The sequence below is a fragment of the Rhinatrema bivittatum genome, chromosome 12 (genome assembly GCF_901001135.1).
Source record: "Rhinatrema bivittatum chromosome 12, aRhiBiv1.1, whole genome shotgun sequence".
Lineage (NCBI taxonomy): Eukaryota > Metazoa > Chordata > Amphibia > Gymnophiona > Rhinatrematidae > Rhinatrema > Rhinatrema bivittatum.
In genome coordinates this window covers 58556346-58576454 of record NC_042626.1, presented here as the reverse complement: position 1 = coordinate 58576454, position 20109 = coordinate 58556346, and the positions used below count along the sequence as shown (strand labels likewise).

Genomic DNA, 20109 nt, shown 5'->3' with positions numbered 1-20109 from the left:
CCTGGGTTTTCTACATCTAGCTAAGATCCTGGGGAAAGATACATATTTCCAGACGACTGTTACTGTATAACATGTCAGCCTGATCACTCTGTAAGCTTTGCAGACCAAGCACTTCATCTCTCCATTTCACAGTCGTCTCACACATCGTACCTACCACACTGCTGCAGCACACTGAGCCGACTATTTCAAAGTATTATCCACTATGATGCCTAGATCTTTTTTTTGGGTGAGCTCCTAATATGGAACCTAACATCGTGTAACTACAGCAAGGGTTATTTTTCCCTATATGCAACACCTTGCACTTGTCCACATTAAATTTCATCTGCCATTTGGATGCCCAATTTTCCAGTCTCACAAGGTCTTCCTGCAATTTATCACAATCCGCTTGAGATTTAACTACTCTGAATAATTTTGTATCATCTGCAAATCTGATAACCTCACTTGTCGTATTAAGAATGATAGAGGCCACACTGTTGTTCAGGACCGTCAATGCTGCAGCAATTTTTTTTAGTACCCTTCCCTAGATCTGTGCCTCGACAGAATCCTGTCCTGGAGGTCTACAGACAATTCCTTCGACTTCATGGCTTTGATTTTGCTCTGACATGCACTGTCAACTGTGGACCTTATATAAACTGGTGTGTGCCTTTCCAGTTCAAGTCCAATCATTTTAATTTACCATAGGTGGACTCCAATCAGGTTTGAGAAACATCTCAAGGATGATCAATGGAAGCAGGATGCACCTGAGCTCAGCTTTGAGCGTCATAGCAAAGGGACTGAATTCTTATGTAAATGTGATATTTCAGGGTTTCTTAATTAATTTGCACAAATTTCTACAAACTTGATTTCGCTTTGTCATTATGGTGTATCATGTGTAAACTGAGGCGGGAAAAATGCATATTATTCATTTTAGAATAAGGCTGTAAGGTAACAAAATATGGAAAAAGTGAAGGAAACTGAATACTTTCTGAGTGCATTGTAAATAATGCCCGGGATGCAAACATTTTTCAGTGGGGGCTCACCTCAAGAGTAACATTAGGAAATATTTCTCCACAGAAAGGTTGTTGGATATATGCAACAGCCTCCTAGGGGAGGTGATGGAGACAAATACAGAAATAAAATTCTAGAAAATACTGAATTAGCATTAAGGATCCTCACTTGTGAGGAATGAAAAGAAAAAACAGAGATCAAGTAGAGCCTGCAGTCTTGCAATAGGCTCTGTGGTCTTTATCGGCCATCATGTTTTATGCTTCTGTCTAAAATGTCTAGCAAGAGCTGGGGATATCCTTGAGAAAGGAGAATTGGCAATCCAGCTGGAAGGCTGGAGGAGTCCAAGAGAAAGAGAGAGAGAGCTCCCCTGAGTGAGTCCAGCCTGGGGAAAGGCTGAGGCTAAAACTCGTCCTGCAAGCTGTTGGAAAGAGGAGCTTCCTGCCTGGAAGCCGCGTTAAGTGCTCTAACAGGTGCTGTATCCCTAGCTACTCACCAGGGGCTTTATTTCCACGCAGGCTGCTTTCCAAGGCAATCTCTGCCTCCTCCACTTGCTTGGCTGCAGGCACTATGTGGGTGGGAGTCAGGAGTGGGATGGGGTGTGGTGGGAGGGGGCACGGCAAGGTTCATGGAGCTGTTGAAGGGCCGCAACATCAGCAGGGAATAATCTAGGAGCCACTCCAGCAGTGTCAATACCATTTTTCTGATAAAAAGGTGCGGTAGATAAGTATTTGAAAAAGAAACCTATTGTGGGGTCCTGCTGCTTGGAGTCAGCTCAGGGCAGGGTTGGACTTTCAGCTTTCACTCAAATGGAAATGCTGCCCAGGTCCTGGCACTTCCCATTGCCAAGGAAATGAAAGAACGGGAGGGATCTCATGCGATACCAGCACAGGCAATTAGTGACGGGGTCGGGAGTGGGGCAGGGGGACTACTTGACACCACCAAAAGGGTCAACGAGAGCAGTGTGGCCGGCCGCAAAAGAAAAGCAGCGCTGCCCCTTCGAAATAGACGGCGTGGTCGGCGCGGCCTTAGTAAGTGGAAAAGCGGTGCAGCCCCACTGGCAATGCTGCATGTGTGGATGGGAGAGTGAGAGCGAGCACATGTGCATGTGTGTGGGGGAGTGACAGAGAGCACGTGTGTGTGTGTATGAGAGGCAGCTTGTGTGTGCACAACTTCCCCAGTTACTCTCTGCCTGCTAATCCATGACAATTTCAGGGCATCTGGAAATCAAAAGTTCCAAGGTATGGATAATGGGGCATTTTCTTAAAATCCTTATTTTAATTGTTGGGTGTTATTTGATGGTGTCTTTTCTGAAATATTTTATTGATGTTTGGAAAATGTTTATATGAGTTTTGAATTATTGAATGTTATTCTATTCATTAATTGTTTTGAATTATTCTTTTTCTTGGTATGATTTTACTAATTGTCAGGCTGATACAGTACGGGCGAGTAAGAAAAAGTGCGGTAGTGCTGGGCACCCGCGCGTTTGACGCGCGCACATTTTGGTTCACAAGCCGCTCGATTCAGTATTCAAATTAGACGCAAATCCAAGCGGCGGCAAACGAGCGTCAAAAGTGCGCCTATGAAGCGGTAGGCGTTCGCAATCCATTTTACTGTATAGAGCGGTATACAGCGCCTATACAGTATCCAGTGTGCGCTGGCGCCATACCTGTCATTTCAAATGTCATTCCACCAGGTAAGTGGATGGTTCTTTTCTACAGACCCCGCATGGACACCGGGGCCGCTGCCCTGAGCATCCGGACGTCCTCTTGTTCGGAGGCCACCCCCAACCTTCCATGTCCGGGCGCCCGGCCGGACCTCCAAGGTCGGGGCTTCCGGTCATGGACGTTCCCGCCTCTATCCGGGCGCCCATGACTGAAATGCCCCGCTGCCTGTACGGACGTCTGTGCTTCTGTCTGGTAGATTTTCCCTTTGTATTCCGTGTGCTCTTCTTCTGTTTGGTTGATTTTCTCTGACTGAACACCACACTAATGCCAAGGTCAGGGCAGGCGGTAAATATTAAGGTTAAAAACGCGATAAATAAGCTGGTTAAAAATGCAATAATTTGGGCGCACGTTACTGTATTGGGGGGAATAGCTAATCCGATCATTAACATATATACATGCGGCGGGCGTAAATGGATACGCGTCTTTTTCGGCAAGCGCTAAGGACGCGTAAAAGCCGATACTGAATTGCAGGTCCGTCTTACGTGCTCAAAACGTGCGTCTAAAGCGGTTAAAAAACGGTCAACGGTGGCCGCGCTTTACTGTATAGGCCTGTTTATGAGGAATGATAAAGTCTGTGATTTTACATTGTTGCAGTGCATACAGAGTTTGGCTTGTTGCAGTTTCCAGTTCAGTTTTTGTCTGTACATTTCTATTTATACCGTATGGTCTCTTTATTCTGTGTTTGAGGGTCTATCTATGTTTTGTATTTGTGAATGAAGTGAGTTATTTCATTAGTGAGTAGTTTCTCTGTAGGGATCTATAGCAGCTTGGATTGTTCTGTTTTCCTAATATGGGGTGTATTACTATTTTAGACCTGGTGTAATATTTGTAGTATTAACTTTCATACGGGCCGATACAGTAAACCACGCGGGAGAGCGGGTGAGCGCCCACTCTCCCGGCACGCGCACAGGCCATTCTCCTGTGCGCGCGATTCAGTAACTTAATTTATTTAAATTAGGGCCCGCAGTAAAAAGAGGTGCTAGGGACACTAGCGCGACCCTAGCACCTCTTTTTTGATGGAAGCGGCAGCTGTCAGCAAGTTTGACAGCCGATGCTCAATTTTGCTGGCGTCGGTTCTCAAGCCCGCTGACAGCCACGGGTTCGGAAACCAGACCCCGGCAAAATTGAGCACTGGTTTTCAACCCGCGAGCCGCGGGCCCATTTTAAATTTTTTTATTTTTTATTTTTAACTTTTTTTTAACTTTTGGGGCCTCCGACTTAATATCGCCATGATATTAAGTCGGAGGGTGCACAGAAAAGCAGTTTTTACTGCTTTTCTGTGCACTTCCCCGGCGCCAGCAGAAATTAACGCCTACCTTTGGGTAGGCGCTAATTTCTTAAAGTAAAATGTGCGGCTTGGCTGCACATTTTGCTTTCTATATCGTGCGGGAATGCCTAATAAGGCCATCAACATGCATTTGCATGTTGCGGGTGCTATTAGTCTCGGGGGGGTTGGACGCGCGTTTTCGATGCGCTATTACCCCTTACTGAATAAGGGGTAAAGCTAGCGCGTCGAAAACGTGTGTCCAAATGCCGGTTAATAGTGAGCTCCACCGGAGCGCACTGTACTGTATCTGCCTGATAGGTAGGGTTGTTGCTGTTTGAGTGCTAGCAGTTAGTGCTGTTTTGATATAGAAATTCTTTTTTCTTGTGGTTCTCTGAGGGTCATGCCCACGCCCAAGATGCATTACACTAGGCCTAATACTATATAGATTCCAAGTGTCTCTCGCTTTTTTGCAGGGTTTTCTGGTTGGTACCATAACAGTGCATGTAAATATAATATACATAGTGATATTTTTACCTCCTTTTTCATGTAAAATCTGTTATTATAAATGCATGTTTTTAATTGTGTGAGGAGGGGGTGCTGGGGTAGGGGGTGCAGGGCTGTAAGGTTTTCCTAGGGCACCTATCACCCTTGCACTGGCGATGGGCGTTGCTGCACAAACATTTAACAGAGTCTCCCAACTCATGGTGTCATGTGTTGTGTAAAGGGGGAGGGCGCAGATTTTCACTTGGCCATGGGCACCAAATTGCCTGGCTGCAGCTCTGACCGGCACCTTAGTGGGTCGGCGACCCAAAACTCCTTCATCATTGTAAATGCAGCCAGGAGTCTGAGGCTGCAGGCAGGCGCCGGCCTGTAAACGATCACAGAATATTATAACTTTTGTCCTTCCCCGTGGTCCCTTTGAATTATAGTTCTGCAAGGCGTGTGTTTCTCTCATATGCACTCAGATGTGCTGCTCATCTATGCGAACAGTGGGGAAGATGGAGATGATGGCCTGGGAGCTGCAGTCATCTTTCTGTTGCAATGCAAAGAATCCACGTTTTTTTTTTGGGGGGGGGGGCAGGGGCTGTTTTCTGTTCTCCAGATATTTATACAATAATTCTGCTTTTCATAAAATGCCAGACTGGAAAAGGCAGGGCAGTTCCAAAAGTTTAGAAATGTGAAGTGACCAGGGATGAGGGGGGGGCTAATCCCTGGGAGGAACGTCAGTCCCCTCCAAAACAGGCAAGCTGGCTGTAAGAGAGGAGAAAGGCAGCAGCGAGTGCAGCCCCCTGGAGCTTCTCCGAGACTGTGCCCATCGCTGCCCTGCCTCACCCGGTCCTTAAAGAAGGTCGCTCTTTTATCTGGGAGGGGCCTTCCTGTGCTGCCTGCAGTAAATCCAGTTCTGCAGCATTGCTTTTCTGTTTCATCAGAGTCTGTGATTGAGCAGAGAGAGGAAAACTCTGGCAGCAGGCATAGAGATTGCTCTTAGAGGAGCTGAGCGGCACCCGCGCAGGCAGAGGGTCGAGAGACTGCAGTTACGGGAGCCGAGCCGTACCCGCCCAGGCAGAGGGGGCAAAAGCTGGGTTTTTGTTTAAACCCATCAGAATACTGGAAGAGGAGGCGAGCCTGCCTGAACCATCCTCTCCCCAGAGGCAGTGAGCACATCTGCCACTAGTTTTGTAGGGCTGTCCCTGGAGATCAGGCTCCTTGCCTCTCTCTTTTCTACCCTCTGGAAGTACCAAGCATTTCTCTTTTCAGTCTGTTCATGCCTTGTGAGAAGGACCAGATGAGCCCCCTTAGAAGAAACCCCAAGGAAAGGCTGTACGTGGCGAGGATCTGACTGTTTTATTGTATTTATTTTAAAATATTTGTTACCCGCCCTGAATGTAGGCTGTACGTGGCGAGGATCTGACTGTTTTATTTTATTTATTTTAAAATATTTGTTACTCGCCCTTCCTACGTTCAGGGCGGGTAACAAATATTTTAGGCCTCTGCTTCCTATTGTCTTGGTTTTTATAGCCCCTTTCACAGTGGCACAGCAGCGGCTAAACACATCCGCCCCCTCTCTAGTATTCTGCCCCAACATGCCCGCTGTTGGCTCCCAGCCAAGCACTCGGCCCTGTGTACGCCAGGAGCCCATAGGCAAGGAGTGTGTTCTCAATCTGCTTCTCAAGCATTCGCGTACAGTGCGGCAATCTGATCATCTGCCTTAAAACAGCAGCGTGCTCAAAAGGGAGTTATTACAGCCGTGCTCATATGGCGTCATTAAACCATTATAATGAGATGCAATTTTATATAAAATGAAAATGTTAGGGAGAATGTGATAATGAGAGAGGCCATATCCTCCCAAAAGGTTAGGTTCCGCTGCCTGCGCCGAGTCTCTCTCACATAAAAATGATTCCCCCTGTCCCCAGTACTCACGATCCCTAATGCTGGACCTAGTTCAGTATTACCAAACTGAGTAACTGGTACTGCCAAAGCCACCATATATTTCCAGTCTGATTATGAACACAAAATGTCATCTTTTCTTCTAAACAGCTCTCAAGCCCCCCCAAACTTTGCAGGGTGATTGGAAGGGGAGGTTGGAAGCTTTGCAGTTGTGATAAGCCTTTGGGTTTATATTGATTGTATACCCCTCCCTCACTCCCTGCCTCGCTGCCCCCAGAGAAGCATTCTGACACATTAAGGATAACCTGAAACATCTAACAACCTGCCTTCTCTAAAGGAGGACAGCCTTTAGGTGTTTTTAGGGAGGAACCTGGCCTCTTACCAGGCTGAGGTAATGATAAAGTCACAATCAGGCCGATACAGTACAGTGCGTTATTTTTACCCCTTATTCAGTAAGGGGTAATAGCGTATCGAAAACGAGCGGCTAACCCCCCCCCCCCCAAAACTAATAGCGCCCGCAACATGCAAATGCATGTTGATGGGCCTATTAGTTATTCCCGCGCCACACAGAAAGTAAAATGTGCAGCCAAGAGGCACATTTTACTTTCAGAAATTAACGCCTGCCGGCACCGGGAAAGTATACAGAAAAGTAGAAAAAACTGCTTTTCTGTACACCCGCCCAGTGGCGTAGCCACGGGTGGGCCTAGGTGGGCAGGTGCCCACCCAACTTAGACCCAGGCCCACCCAACTGGCACCGGAACTGCAAGGCTGTCGCGGGATCCCATCCCCGCGACAGCGAACAAGAGACCCACACCTCGCTCGCCATCACGGCACACGTGGGGAAGCGCTGCTGCGGCCGTATGGCCAACCAGTCTTCCTGTTCGGGGGGGAGCGGAAGCGCCGCGCGCAGCTTCCGCTTCCTCCCCCCAATGCAGGAAGATCAGCTGCCTCTCCTGCTGCCACCCGTTCTCCTGCTATCTTCGGACCAAACGGCCCGCCGAACTTCCTGTTTGGGGGAGCGGAAGCGCCGCGCGCAGCTTCCGCTTTCTCCCCCAGAGCAGGAAGATCAGCTGCCTCTCCTGCTGCCACCGGCCTCCTGCTATCTTTGGGCGTCGGGCCGTACTGCCCGCCGATCTTCCTGCTTGGGGGGGGGGAGGGAGGAAGCGGACGTTGTGCGCTGCGCTTCCGCTCCCCCCCCCCCCGACAGGAAGTTCGGCGGGCTGTACGGCCCGACGCCCGAAGATAGCAGGAGTCCGGTGGCAGCAGGAGAGGCAGCTGATCTTCCTGCTCTGGGGGAGAAAGCGGAAGCTGTGCATGTGCTTGAATGTGTATGTGTGGATGAGAATGGGAGTGTGTGTGGGTGAAAACTGGAGCCTGGGTGTGTATGTGGGTGAGAATGGAAGCTTGAATATGTGGGTGAATGGGAGCTCGAATGTGTGTATGTGTGGTTGAGAATGGGAGCCTGGGTTTGTGGGTGGGTGAGAATGGGAGCTTGAATGTGTGTATATATGGGTGAGAATGAGAGCCTGGGTTTGTGTGGGTGGGTGAGAATGGAAGCTTGAATATGGATAAGAATGGGTGCTTGAATGTGTGTATGTGTGGGTGAGAATAGTACCTTAAATGTGTATATGTATGGATGAGAATGGGAGCTTGAATATGTGTGGGTGAGACTGGGAGCATGGGTTTGTGGGTGAGAATGGGAGTCTGGGTTTATGTGTGTGGGTGAGAATGGGTGCCTGGATGTGCGTCTGTGTGTGCATAAGAATATAAGCCTGGGGAGGGGTGAGAAAGTGAGAACTTGAATGTGAGCTTGTGGGGGGGGGGGGAGAGCATATGAGAGTGAGAGCTTGAGTGTGTGAGAGGGAGTCTGTGAGAGAAAGTGTGTGTGTGTGTGTGTGTGTGTGTGTGTGTGTGTGTAAGGGAAGAAGACAGTAATAGAAGAAAGACACTGAAAAGGAATTAGGAAATGAGCTATAAGGGAAAAAATGGGAAAAAGAGACCAGGACCAACTGATTAAAAAAATACAAAGATCAGACAACAAAGGTAAAAATATATATCTATATTTTGAGATGTTAGCAATTTAAATATAAGCAACACAACCGCTCTCTCAAAATTTATGGACAGGTAGGAGCCGTGTACAAAATCGTAATAATAAGAAGGCTAAAGTACCACAAATCACCGTGAATTATGTTTGTATCATTAAGTAAACCTCATACTTAGGCGTAGATGTGAATGCTATGCTGCATAATTTGGCATTATCAGTAAAAAAACAACTAGTAGACCTGCATGCCTACAGCCCACCCATGTTAACCTTGTGCCCACCCAAAAAATCAATTCTGGCTACGCCACTGCACCCGCCGACTAAATATCATAGCGATATTAAGTCAGAGGCCCCAAAATTTAAAAAAAATTAAAAATTAAAAAAAAAAATTTAAGTTCAATTTAGCCGGCGTCCGTTTTCCGAACCCGTGGCTGTCAGCTGGTTTGAGAACCGACGCTAGTAAAATTGAGCGTCGGCTGTCAAACCCGCTGACAGCCACCGCTTCTGTCAAAAAGGAGGCGCTAGGGATGTGCTACTGTCCCTAGCGCCTCCTTTTACTGCGGGCCCTCATTTAAATACTTGATCGCGTGCCCAGAAGAGTGGCTTAGGCATGCGTTGAGAGAGCGGGCGCTCGCCTCAGAGCGCCCGCTCTCCCGCGGGTTTTAGTGTATCGGCCTGAATGTAGGGTGGGCAGGTTGTGCAGCACTGTGTATTTAGGAAGAAAAGAGCCTGTTGTCACTCCTCCGTTCTAATGTTCCTGTGCAGAAAAGCCAGAAAGGAAGGCCTTAGCTCTGTCATAGGACACCTTCTGCATCAGAATAAGCTTTAGCTAATCAAGGGATGCATTTTCTGGGCAGCGATCATGGCTGATGGAGAAACCAAAAACCACAAGCCAATACGAAAGCCAGCAATTATATCCAAGGTCATTCCTAAGGTCACTAACTCCTGGGAGACATCCATAATAGGCAGTAATATTAATACTGCAACAAAACAAATCTTTTGTTTATCTTTTTCAATGCTTATTTTTTGGGGGGGCCAAGCAAGCAATATGTGTTGCTGTTTCTTTACACCAGTGAGTATTAGCTGGGCAGCCAGCATAGCCACTTAGTGAGCAGCTGAAGTATTTCTGGTTGATAGAAATTCGTTGTGCACGGTGCGAGACGTTCAGCCCACGGAAATCTCTCTCTCTTTCAGCCAAGTTTCACAACTTGATGATGCTGGATGGGTTCATTATGTACCTACTTTCTCCTGAGGGCAACATCTTTAATCATGAGCATGCCCAAGTCTATCAGGATATGAACCAGCCCCTCAGCCATTACTTTATATCCAGCTCCCATAACACCTACCTAACTGAGAACCAACTGGGGGGTGCCAGCAGCACCGAAGCCTACATTAGGTAAGAGGATGTCTAACAGTCCATCTACCTGTAATCAGTAATCTTAATAAAGCAGCACTATAAACCTCCAGTGACAGCTTAAACTGAACATCTAATATATGTAGTGCTTTAAGGAGCTCCCAGCTTAGTGTCCCTGTGCGTTTGGTCCTTGTTGCATACGATTTTTGCCAATAAGGCTCTTCCCTATGAAAGATATGTTGTAACGTTCTTGAAATAACACTTTTGGCCCACACCACTGGTGTCACTGGAGAATGTGAGCACCGCATAGTGTGCCGATGTGTGGCACAGCCGACAAGCTGACAGAGAGTCTCTTCTCCGCAGAGCGTTTATGGGTGGCTGTCGCTGCGTGGAGCTGGACTGCTGGGAGGGCTCCGGTGGAGAGCCCATCATTTATCATGGCCACACCCTGACCTCCAAGATCCTCTTCAGAGATGTCATCCGCACCATCCGAGACCATGCATTCAAGGTGAGGGGAACCCCTGTCTCTGGCTAGCAAGACCACCTAAGGCTTGAGGTCTGGTGCGGGAAGTGGTGCTTGTCTCTGCTCGGCAGGGACCCCCCCCCCCCGTGACCACATTCAAGGTGAGAGACATCCCAATCTCTGCTCACGTGTGTGCCGCCCGAGATCAGCGAGAAGCAAAACTCCTGCCATAGGCCACCTGCACAGATTTCCTCTTTTCTTCTGAAGGTGGAACTGGGGTTGCAAAGAGCAGATTCCTACAATTTATGCTTCTTTCTCCTTCTAGGGTGTTAAGATGCCCCAGCATAAGAGAAAAACTTAGTGTCATGCTTTCAGCCATAATCTGATGCATTACTGTGTTTCTGGCCCTGAGGTTTTGAAGAGATGAGCTATAGATCTCCACAAAAGAACCGGGTCACTGACCCTGACTGCTTTCATTATGATTGGGGTTAGATTAGAAACATAGAAACATAGAAACATAGAAATGACGGCAGAAGAAGACCAAATGGCCCATCCAGTCTGCCCAGCAAGCTTCCCTCATTTTTTCTCTCATATATGATGTCAAGATGGGGGACCCCTGTACTGATTTTGGGCACAATAAGTGTCACAGATTCCTCGCTAGAATTTCCGCTCTGAATTCTCTTGGCACATTGTTTCAGCTCCAAGTGCAAGGGACTGACCTTGGCACCTCCAAACCCATGGCATGCTCTCTCTCCTCCCCTAGCACTCTCCGTATCCAGTTATCCTGTCTATAGAGAATCACTGTGGGCTGGAGCAACAAACCACCATGGCCCGGCATCTGAAGAACATCTTGGGCAACATGTTGGTTACCAAAACTCTAGATGACAAAGTGCCAACCGAGCTCCCATCACCACAGGTGGGTCACGGGGGCCCACGTGCAGTTTCTGTCAGAGGCATATTTGACCAATTTGAGTGTCGAGACAGACGAGCTAGTTTGGGAGCATGATGTAGATTAATGAGTGATGGGGGTCCCAGGAAGGTCTGCCTTTGGAGGGACTATGGGTATGATGACGTTTTCAGGAATATTGCTTGCTCCATGGGAGGGATAAGTGAAGGCAAAGGCCAATTCCCAAGCACCGATCTGGTTTTGTATGGAGACCAGTTTTATTAAAGCCATCAGGTGTAAATAACTCTGGATGCCCAGCACACGTTTTCTTTTTCCTGCTCCCCTGCAGCAGCTGAAAGGAAAGATTCTGGTCAAGGGAAAGAAACTCCAGTTCCTGAAGAATGGAGGAAGTGGCTGGAATGCCAGTGAGGAAGAGGAAGAGTACGAGGAAGAACAGGAGTTGCGATCACAGACACCGAGACGGGTAAATCAGAAACCTAATTATAACTGTTTACATTTTTCTTCAAGATTGCAAAGCGGCTTCTGACTAGCTGTCTAGTTTTGAATGAGGTTAAGCTGGAGATCTTGCTCAATCATTGGGGTGAGCTGGTATCCCCTCCCCCCTCGAGTGAGCCTTCGGTTGAACGAGTCCTTGGTTAGCTGCTCGCTCGGGTAAGGGACTTGGGAGTTCAGCTTGACTCTAGTTTAGAGCTGGACTCCCATATTTCCTGGTGACCAGGAATGTGTGTTTGAAGTTGAGACAGGCAAGGAGACTGCATCTGTTGGACTTTGAGGGCTAGAGAATGCTGGTAGTCCAAGCACGTATAATGCCTATGCTGGCTTGCTATTAAAGGGCTGTTGGTGGGACTGCCAGCTGGATCTCTTTGTCAGCTGGGGATAACCCAGAACCGTGGAGTCATCTCCGGCTAGGTGTGCAGGGGCAGGTGCAGGGCCAGACCACTGTTGCCTAAACCACATCGGCTTCCCATTGAAGTGCAAATGCTGTCTAAGCTAACGGTCCTCACTGTTTAGGGCTTTGAGGACAAATGGCTCAGCGTATTTGCAAACTAAAATTGAAGGGGCATCAGTCAGGGCGACTGGTAAGAGCTGTTAAATTGCCTACTTTCCTGGCAGTAGAGCTTTTTCAGAGGCAGGCCTCGCTGGATGGTAGGATGGAATCGAACTAGCTGGTATTCAGGGAGAAAGTGCAAGTGTGCTGGTTTCCCCATTGAATAGGGGAGTAGAGGTGGAAGGGGCTGGATCTGGTCGCTGGTAGTCTCATCATTTTTTAGGGGGTGTGCAGGGGTTTGTTTGTTTTTAAAGGGGGAGGGGTTTAAATAATGTTGGAAGGAGGGATGGTGAAGAGTGAAGCTGGGACGATGGATGGGGAATGTGCATTGGGAAGTATTATTTTCTTGGTTATTCGTCGCCTTGGGCGGGTTTTGTTAACTGGTAAGGCGGTTCTATAAGAAAGAAATGCAATGAGACTCCTGCAAATTCCCGCTGCTTGGCCCGGTGACCGCAGGGCTGAGTGCAGAAGATGCTCAGCGCACTGAGGCGGCATCTGCGAGGAGCAGGAGGAGGGTCCTCGTGTTACTGCTCTCTCTGCTAATCCTATATAGAGGTCAATCTTCAAAGGGATCTAGCTGGCTAGACAGGTACTGGAACCTCAGGAGCAGTTCAAAGTAGGCGGGGGGGGGGGGGGGGGGGGGGTGTTATCCAGCGAGTGTCCCATTAACCAGATTACAGAGAGGCTTTCCTGGGGGAGGAAGAGGGGTGGGTATGTTGAGGCCGGAGAGGAAACAGCATGCATACTGTTAGCCAGATTATAACGAGGCATTTCCTAGAGGTGTGGGGTGCGGGCAGAGGAAACAAGGCACGAATGTTTGGATTTTGAAATGCACACTTGCTGTTTGCCCCCAGTTGGCCGCCTGGGGAAACAGCAGGTGAAAATTTCCTTGAGTACTTTCGTGTCCCCTTACCTTGAAAGTAATTTGCAAAAGGAAACCTAGCTGGATAGATTCCCTTGCAAAATTACCTCCAAATTCCATGCATGCCAAAGTGCTTATGTGCCTTGCACCACCCTCTCTCCCTTCCCCCACTTCCCCCAAGCTCCTCAAAAGTGCCCCCAGATCGTCACCATCCCCAGCTGCACTTTATAGGTCTGTGTTTGTCCTAAAACAAGGCCATGGATGGGAAATGAGAGGGTGGCGTGGCTAAGGGATACCTTTTCCTTGCCACCCCCATCTCCCCCCTCCCTCCCTCCAGCTAGTGGTGGAAGCCTGAGGTTTTCACTGCTCTCCATTATCTGACCACGGAAAGAATTTAAAGGAGACCACGGTTAAATGGCACCAGGTTTGCTGAGGAGCTGCACTGCACAGCACAGGCAGCCTAAATCACCAGAAGGTTCCTTGGGCACTGGCAGGAGTGGACTGGGCTGGCTGTCAAAATTCCAAAATGTTCTGAACGTCAAAGGAGAAACCCACAGACCCCGCCAGCTGCCCCTTTTCCTGCCCTTTCTGTTCAGTTTCCTAGTCAGGATGTGGAAGACAATCTCCTTGGCAAACCCTCCTGACTCTGGGGATTTCCTCTAGAGCACTGAAAGCCCGGGACCAGCGCCCGCTGCTGGAGTGCAGAGACGTCACGGTCCCCTGAAGTTTTCTTTTCTCCTTTTCAGATGTCCCAGTTCGAGATGGGCCAGCTGCAGGTGAGCAGACAAGGCGGAGGTCTGAGATCCTTTTGCCCCCCCCCCCCCCCCCCCCCCCTGCTGGCAGCACAGAAGCAGAGGGCACGGGCAGTGTCCTCCAGGAGCGTGGGCTGATTTCTCCATAGTGGCTGCCGAGGTAGCAGGGGGGCGTGCTGGCTAGGAACCGTGGTGGAGGAGATAGTAGGGTAAGATTCTGTGGCTGCCCAGCCACGGCAAGGGGGAAGGTCCCCATTATCAAATCTGTGGCTGCTGAAATAGGAGGCGCACAGCTTAATCTCACCCAAAGAACTCTTAAAATTGCCTTTCTGTTCACACAGAGAATGATGCGAATTCATAGAGGCAGATGCGGGGCATTGATGGTTTTCCCCAGCAAATGTTTCTTCCCGCTCTGGCTGGAACAGGGCTGTCACCGAGGAACCTGCTCCCTTACAAGCATTCGTAAATGACTTCTCTTCAACCCAATAATGTAGCGGTCAGGAGATGCGCTGAGCCCATAGCCCTGGCCATGCCTTTTGGACTGGCAGTGGTTGCCCCCCCCCCCTCTGCTCCCACGCCCCCCCGCACCGCCCCCGTTGTGAATGAGGCTGCCTGTGGTTCCCTCTCTGCAGCCCAAGGACTCTTCAGAGATCTCCGTGGAGCTGTCAGACGTGGTGGTCTACTGCAAGACCGTCCGCTTCCATGGCTTCGGGAAGAGTCAAGCAGCAAATGAGATGTCGTCGTTCAGTGAGAGGAAAGTCCGGAGGCTCATAAAGGATTCTGGTAAATTCTGGGGGGTGGGGGGGGGGGGGGGGGAGGGGAATCAGGAATGGAGGAGGTGGGGGTGTGGGTGGGGAAGATCAGCAATTACCCTCCCAGCGCCCTCAATCGCTCACAGCTTCAGAGGCTGACCCTGAGCCGCGCTCCAAAAGTGGGGCAGTGCCTCGCAATGACAGATGCAGCCCAGAGTGAGTAATCCCGGGCATTCCTAGCAATTTCACAACGGAAAGCAAAGAAAAAAATGATCTAAAGCAAGCCAAACTGGAAAGTCTAGTAAAGCAGGAGAGACCAAAGTCCCAGAAGTAAACAAATATTGGTTTCGGCCCCAAAATTTTGCGAGCTAGCATTCCTGATTTTGCAAGCATAAATAACTTCAAATTCACTGGGAAGCTAAGGGAGGATACAAGAGATCTGCCATGAAGGGCAGCAGCAGAGACGCACGGGGGCAGGGAGACGGCGAGGAGCAGACGGGGAAAAGTGTTGGAAGAGAGACATGAGGAATGGAGGGAGAGGGGGTGGCAGCTGGAAAGCAAGAGAAGAATGGACAAGGCCAGCGGGAGGAACGCGGGGCCTGGACCTCCCATTCTCTGGGAGAAAGGTGGTCAGAGAGGCAGATGTACATCAGGACGAGAGACAGAAACTCCCCTATGAGGCTGCTGAGCTGCACCTAGGACTTACCCAACCATTCAAATAAATTAAACAATAAAAGTGAATTCCATGTGCTAGATCAAAATTTATATTACGGGCCTTGGGACATCACTGAGGCAGGTCACTGACCCATGTGTGACCTTTCTATAATGCCCACAGGAAAGCATTGAAACCAGGTCACTGACCCATGTGTGACCTTTCTATAATGCCCACAGGAAAGCATTGAAACCAGGTCATTGACCCATGTGTGACCTTTCTATAATGTCCTCAGGAAAGTAGTGAAACCAGGTCACTGACCCATGTGTGACCTTTCTATAATGTCCTCAGGAAAGTAGTGAGGCAGGTCACTGACCCATGTGTGACCTTTCTATAATGCCCACAGGAAAGCATTGAAACCAGGTCACTGACCCATGTGTGACCTTTCTATAATGCCCACAGGAAAGCATTGAAACCAGGTCATTGACCCATGTGTGACCTTTCTATAATGTCCTCAGGAAAGTAGTGAAACCAGGTCACTGACCCATGTGTGACCTTTCTATAATGTCCTCAGGAAAGTAGTGAGGCAGGTCACTGACCCATGTGTGACCTTTCTATAATGTCCTCAGGAAAGTAGTGAAACCAGGTCACTGACCCATGTGTGACCTTTCTATAATGTCCTCAGGAAAGTAGTGAGGCAGGTCACTGACCCATGTGTGACCTTTCTATAATGCCCTGAGGAAAGCAGTGAGGTGGGTCACTGACCTATGTGTGACCTTTCTATAATGCCCTCAGGAAAGCAGTGAGACGGGTCAGGTCACACATAGGTCAGTGACCTATGTGTGACCTTTCTATAATATCCTCAGTAAAGCAGTGAGGAGGGTCACTGATCTATATGTGACCTTTCTATAATGCCCTCAGGAAAGCAGAGAGGCGTGTCACTGACCTATGTGTGACCTTTCTTCAGTAAAGCAGTGGGGAGGGTCACTGACCTCTATGTGACCTTTCTATAATGCCCTCAGGAAAGCAGAGAGGCGTGTCACTGACCTATGTGTGACCTTTCTTCAGTAAAGCAGTGGGGAGGGTCACTGACCTCTATGTGACCTTTCTATAATGCCCTCAGGAAAGCAGTGAGATGGGTCAGGTCACACTTAGGTCAGTGACCTATGTGTGACCTTTCTATAATACCCTCAGTAAAGCAGTGAGGAGTGTCACTGACCTATATGTGACCTTTCTATATTGCCCTCAGGAAAGCAGTGAGGCTGGGTCAGTGACCCATGTGTGACCTTTCTATAATACCCTCAGTAAAGCAGTGAGGAGGGTCACTGACCCATGTGTGACCTTTCTACAATGCCCTCAGGAAAGCAGTGAGGTGGGTCACTGACCTATGTGTGACCTTTCTATAATACCCTCAGTAAAGCAGTGAGGAGGGTCACTGACCTATGTGTGACGTTTCAATAATACCCTCAGTAAAGCAGTGAGGAGGGTCACTGACCCATGTGTGACCTTTCTACAATGCCCTCAGGAAAGCAGTTAGACGGGTCAGGTCACACATAGGTCAGTGACCTATGTGTGACCTTTCTATAATACCCTCAGTAAAGCAGTGAGGAGTGTCACTGACCTATATGTGACCTTTCTATATTGCCCTCAGTAAAGCAGTGAGGTGGGTCACTGACCCATGTGTGACCTTTCTACAATGCCCTCAGGAAAGCAGTGAGGTGGGTCACTGACCTATGTGTGACCTTTCTATAATACCCTCAGTAAAGCAGTGAGGCGGGTCACTGTCCTATGTGTGATGTTTCTATAATACCCTCAGTAAAGCAGTGAGGAGGGTCACTGACCTATGTGTGACGTTTCTATAATACCCTCAGTAAAGCAGTGAGGAGGGTCACTGACCCATGTGTGACCTTTCTACAATGCCCTCAGGAAAGCAGTGAGGTGGGTCACTGACCTATGTGTGACCTTTCTATAATACCCTCAGTAAAGCAGTGAGGCGGGTCACTGTCCTATGTGTGACGTTTCTATAATACCCTCAGTAAAGCAGTGAGGAGGGTCACTGACCTATATGTGACCTTTCTATAATGCCCTCAGGAAAGCAGTGAGGCGGGTCACTGACCTATGTGTGACCTTTCTATAATGCCCTTAGGAAAGCAGTGAGACGGGTCAGGTCACACATAGGTCACTGACCTATATGTGACGTTTCTATAATACCCTCAGTAAAGCAGTGAGGAGGGTCACTGACCTATGTGTGACCTTTCTATAATGCCCTCAGGAAAGCAGTGAGGAGGGTCACTGACCTATGTGTGACCTTTCTATAATACCCTCAGTAAAGCAGTGAGGAGGGTCACTGACCTATGTGTGACCTTTCTATAATGCCCTTAGGAAAGCAGTGAGACGGGTCACTGACCTATGTGTGACCTTTCTATAATACCCTCAGTAAAGCAGTGAGGAGGGTCACTGACCTATGTGTGACCTTTCTATAATACCCTCAGTAAAGCAGTGAGGAGGGTCACTGACCTATGTGTGACCTTTCTATAATGCCCTCAGGAAAGCAGTGAGACAGGTCAGTGACCCATGTGTGACCTTTGTAAACAGGAGAGCAGTGAGGCTGGGTCACTAACCCGTGTGTGACATTTTTTATATAACACCCAGCAGTACAGTAGCGGGGCTGGGTCACTCCCCCTTGTGTGAGTGTTTAAGTAATCCTTCAACAGCTGACTGAAGGCTCACTTGAAATGCTTCTCGTGGCTGTACAGTATCCTACACACACTACATTTCTGAGCTCCAGAAGGAAGCTTTCTTTGGTACAATGCAAATATTAAGAACATTGCATTAGGAACCCAACATCCTTTTGTTGATGAGCGAGGTTTGTTCCTGTCCTGGAATGTGCAGAACAAACCCTTTTGGAGACACTAACCTGAGTTTTATGTTCATTTTCTGCATCTCCTAGATCAGGGATGATGAACTCCAGTCCTCGAGGCCTGGTTTTCAGGATATGCATATTCATCGTAGATATCCTGAAAGCCAGGCCTGTTTGTGGCACACGAGGACTGGAGTTTGCCATGTCTGTCCTACATGCAGACATCAGTTCTCATGCACAGGGATCTCTTGTAAGTCCAGTGCGGCTAAGATGGAGAGGCAAAGATTGTTTGAGGGGAACAGAGAGGCCCTGGTGTGTGCTATTCCTAAGTTACAGAGGGTTGGTTTTTTTTTTTTCCTTCCTGGAGCTGAAGGTAGGTTTCGAGTCAGCCCTGCTATGAAGTGCTGTTTTGGAGTTTTCTCACCTCACAAATACTTTTCAATGAAGATAAATCCTTCTTTTTCCCTTTGGCTGCTCTTGCTACAGGGAATGCTTTTGTGCGTCACAGCATCTGTCAGCTCAGCCGCATCTACCCCTCTGGCCTCAGGACGGACTCCTCCAACTACAACCCCCAGGAGATGTGGAACGCTGGCTGCCAGCTAGGTAAGAGCACACAGAAGGTGCAACCTCCTTCACCACCGGAGGGCGTGCCAGCTGGCACCCACCCCTCTACCTCAGACAGCCAAGTGTCTTCAGCCTTCCGTAAATATAGTGGCGCTTACAGTTACCGGTACTTGTTTTTTTGTGAGGTTATTTCATTTACCATTGCCTGCTCAGACTTTCAGCAAATACTTTTAATTAATTAAGACCCACAGTGGAGCAGTTTCCAGTCATTCCAGCTTTTTGGTTCGGTATAATCAGGCACAGCTGAGAATATGAACCTGCATGGGAAATGGCCTCAGGACTTCTTGCCTGTTCCCATAAGAAACTTCATACTGGGTCGGGTCCATGAAGCCCCAGCATCCTGTCTCAGTTGTCAATCTAGGTCACCTGGAGGAGGTAACCGGCGAATCCTAATGGGGAATTCCATTCCCTCTTCAATTCCAGCTCCTGCCAGTGAGAGGTGGCGCTCCCCCAGCCTGCCTGGGTAATGAAACTCATAGTAAAACCTGGAATGGCTCTGCCATGGGAGCCTTAACAATCCTCTCTGTGATTCTGAGAATTAGAACCCCCATCCCAGCCAGCACTGTAATAGCAGAGAATAAATACCCGAGTCTTTAATTTAAAAAAAATCTCCATTCTGAACACAGCTGCTCCCAGAGCTTGGGTGGCTTAAAAGGGATTAATTGTCAAACGGTTAGCAGTAAATTCTGCCTGTGCATCGTTCATGAAGACTTTACTGAGTATTTTCAAAGCAAGCTTACATGCCTGAGTTCGCTCTGAAAAATACTCGAGTATTGGTTCTAAGTGCACACCGCACGGGGGCACAAGGTTATGCCTGCGTTTTGGAAGGCGTAGCGGCTGTGATGTAATTTCCATGTGCGTGTTTTGAAAATCAAAAACAATTTGCAGATAAATCCCCCTTAGCTCTGGCCCCTGGAACGCCTGTCTGCCGTTTGTGGAAAAGGACGCTCAAAATCGGGTTATGTGTGCTCTTTTACACGTGCTGAGCCCAGGGCTATTTCAGTGCATGCATCTTCATTTGCATGCATAAAACCCAGTTTCATTTGCGTGAATAGCTTTCAAAATTCACCCCAAAGAGTTCCAAAAAAATATCGATTTCACGTGGAAGCCTCAAGCAGGGGGTGCAGTCGCACAAAGTTTGGTAGGTAAGAGCACAGGGGAGGAACACCTGCAGGGGGAGGGAGGGAAGACAATCTGCCTGCTGCCCAGCAATCTGCCTGCCTGCTTGACTATGGATCGCGGACTCCTCTAACCTTACGGCGAAATATCTTCAGCGCTCGGTAGGCATGCCCTGTAATTGTCAGAGGGTCACCGATACTGCTGGTGGTAGATAGGGGGTAAAAGTATCGCAGTCCTGCTGGCGGGAGCACAGGAAGGGTGACTGACATAGCCACGAGTTAAAAATACTCCAGATGCCGTATTGCCAAA

The 20109-nt window shown here is 48.7% G+C and overlaps 1 protein-coding gene and 1 long non-coding RNA gene across 2 annotated transcripts in view; both read left to right on the top strand.

Moving 5' to 3' along the window:
* PLCD3 (phospholipase C delta 3) overlaps nucleotides 1-20109 on the top strand; it is a 73195-nt gene that overhangs the window by 44670 nt on the left and 8416 nt on the right. The window contains exons 6-12 of the mRNA XM_029572430.1: nucleotides 9602-9803; nucleotides 10125-10269; nucleotides 10988-11140; nucleotides 11460-11594; nucleotides 13788-13817; nucleotides 14426-14576; nucleotides 18544-18660. Of these exons, the coding sequence (XP_029428290.1) occupies nucleotides 9602-9803; nucleotides 10125-10269; nucleotides 10988-11140; nucleotides 11460-11594; nucleotides 13788-13817; nucleotides 14426-14576; nucleotides 18544-18660 (933 nt within the window). The remainder of the gene's footprint in view (nucleotides 1-9601; nucleotides 9804-10124; nucleotides 10270-10987; nucleotides 11141-11459; nucleotides 11595-13787; nucleotides 13818-14425; nucleotides 14577-18543; nucleotides 18661-20109) is intronic.
* LOC115073737 lies at nucleotides 14654-17536 on the top strand. The gene is made up of 2 exons (XR_003852091.1): nucleotides 14654-15341; nucleotides 15565-17536. It is a non-coding gene; the product is annotated as an uncharacterized LOC115073737 (long non-coding RNA).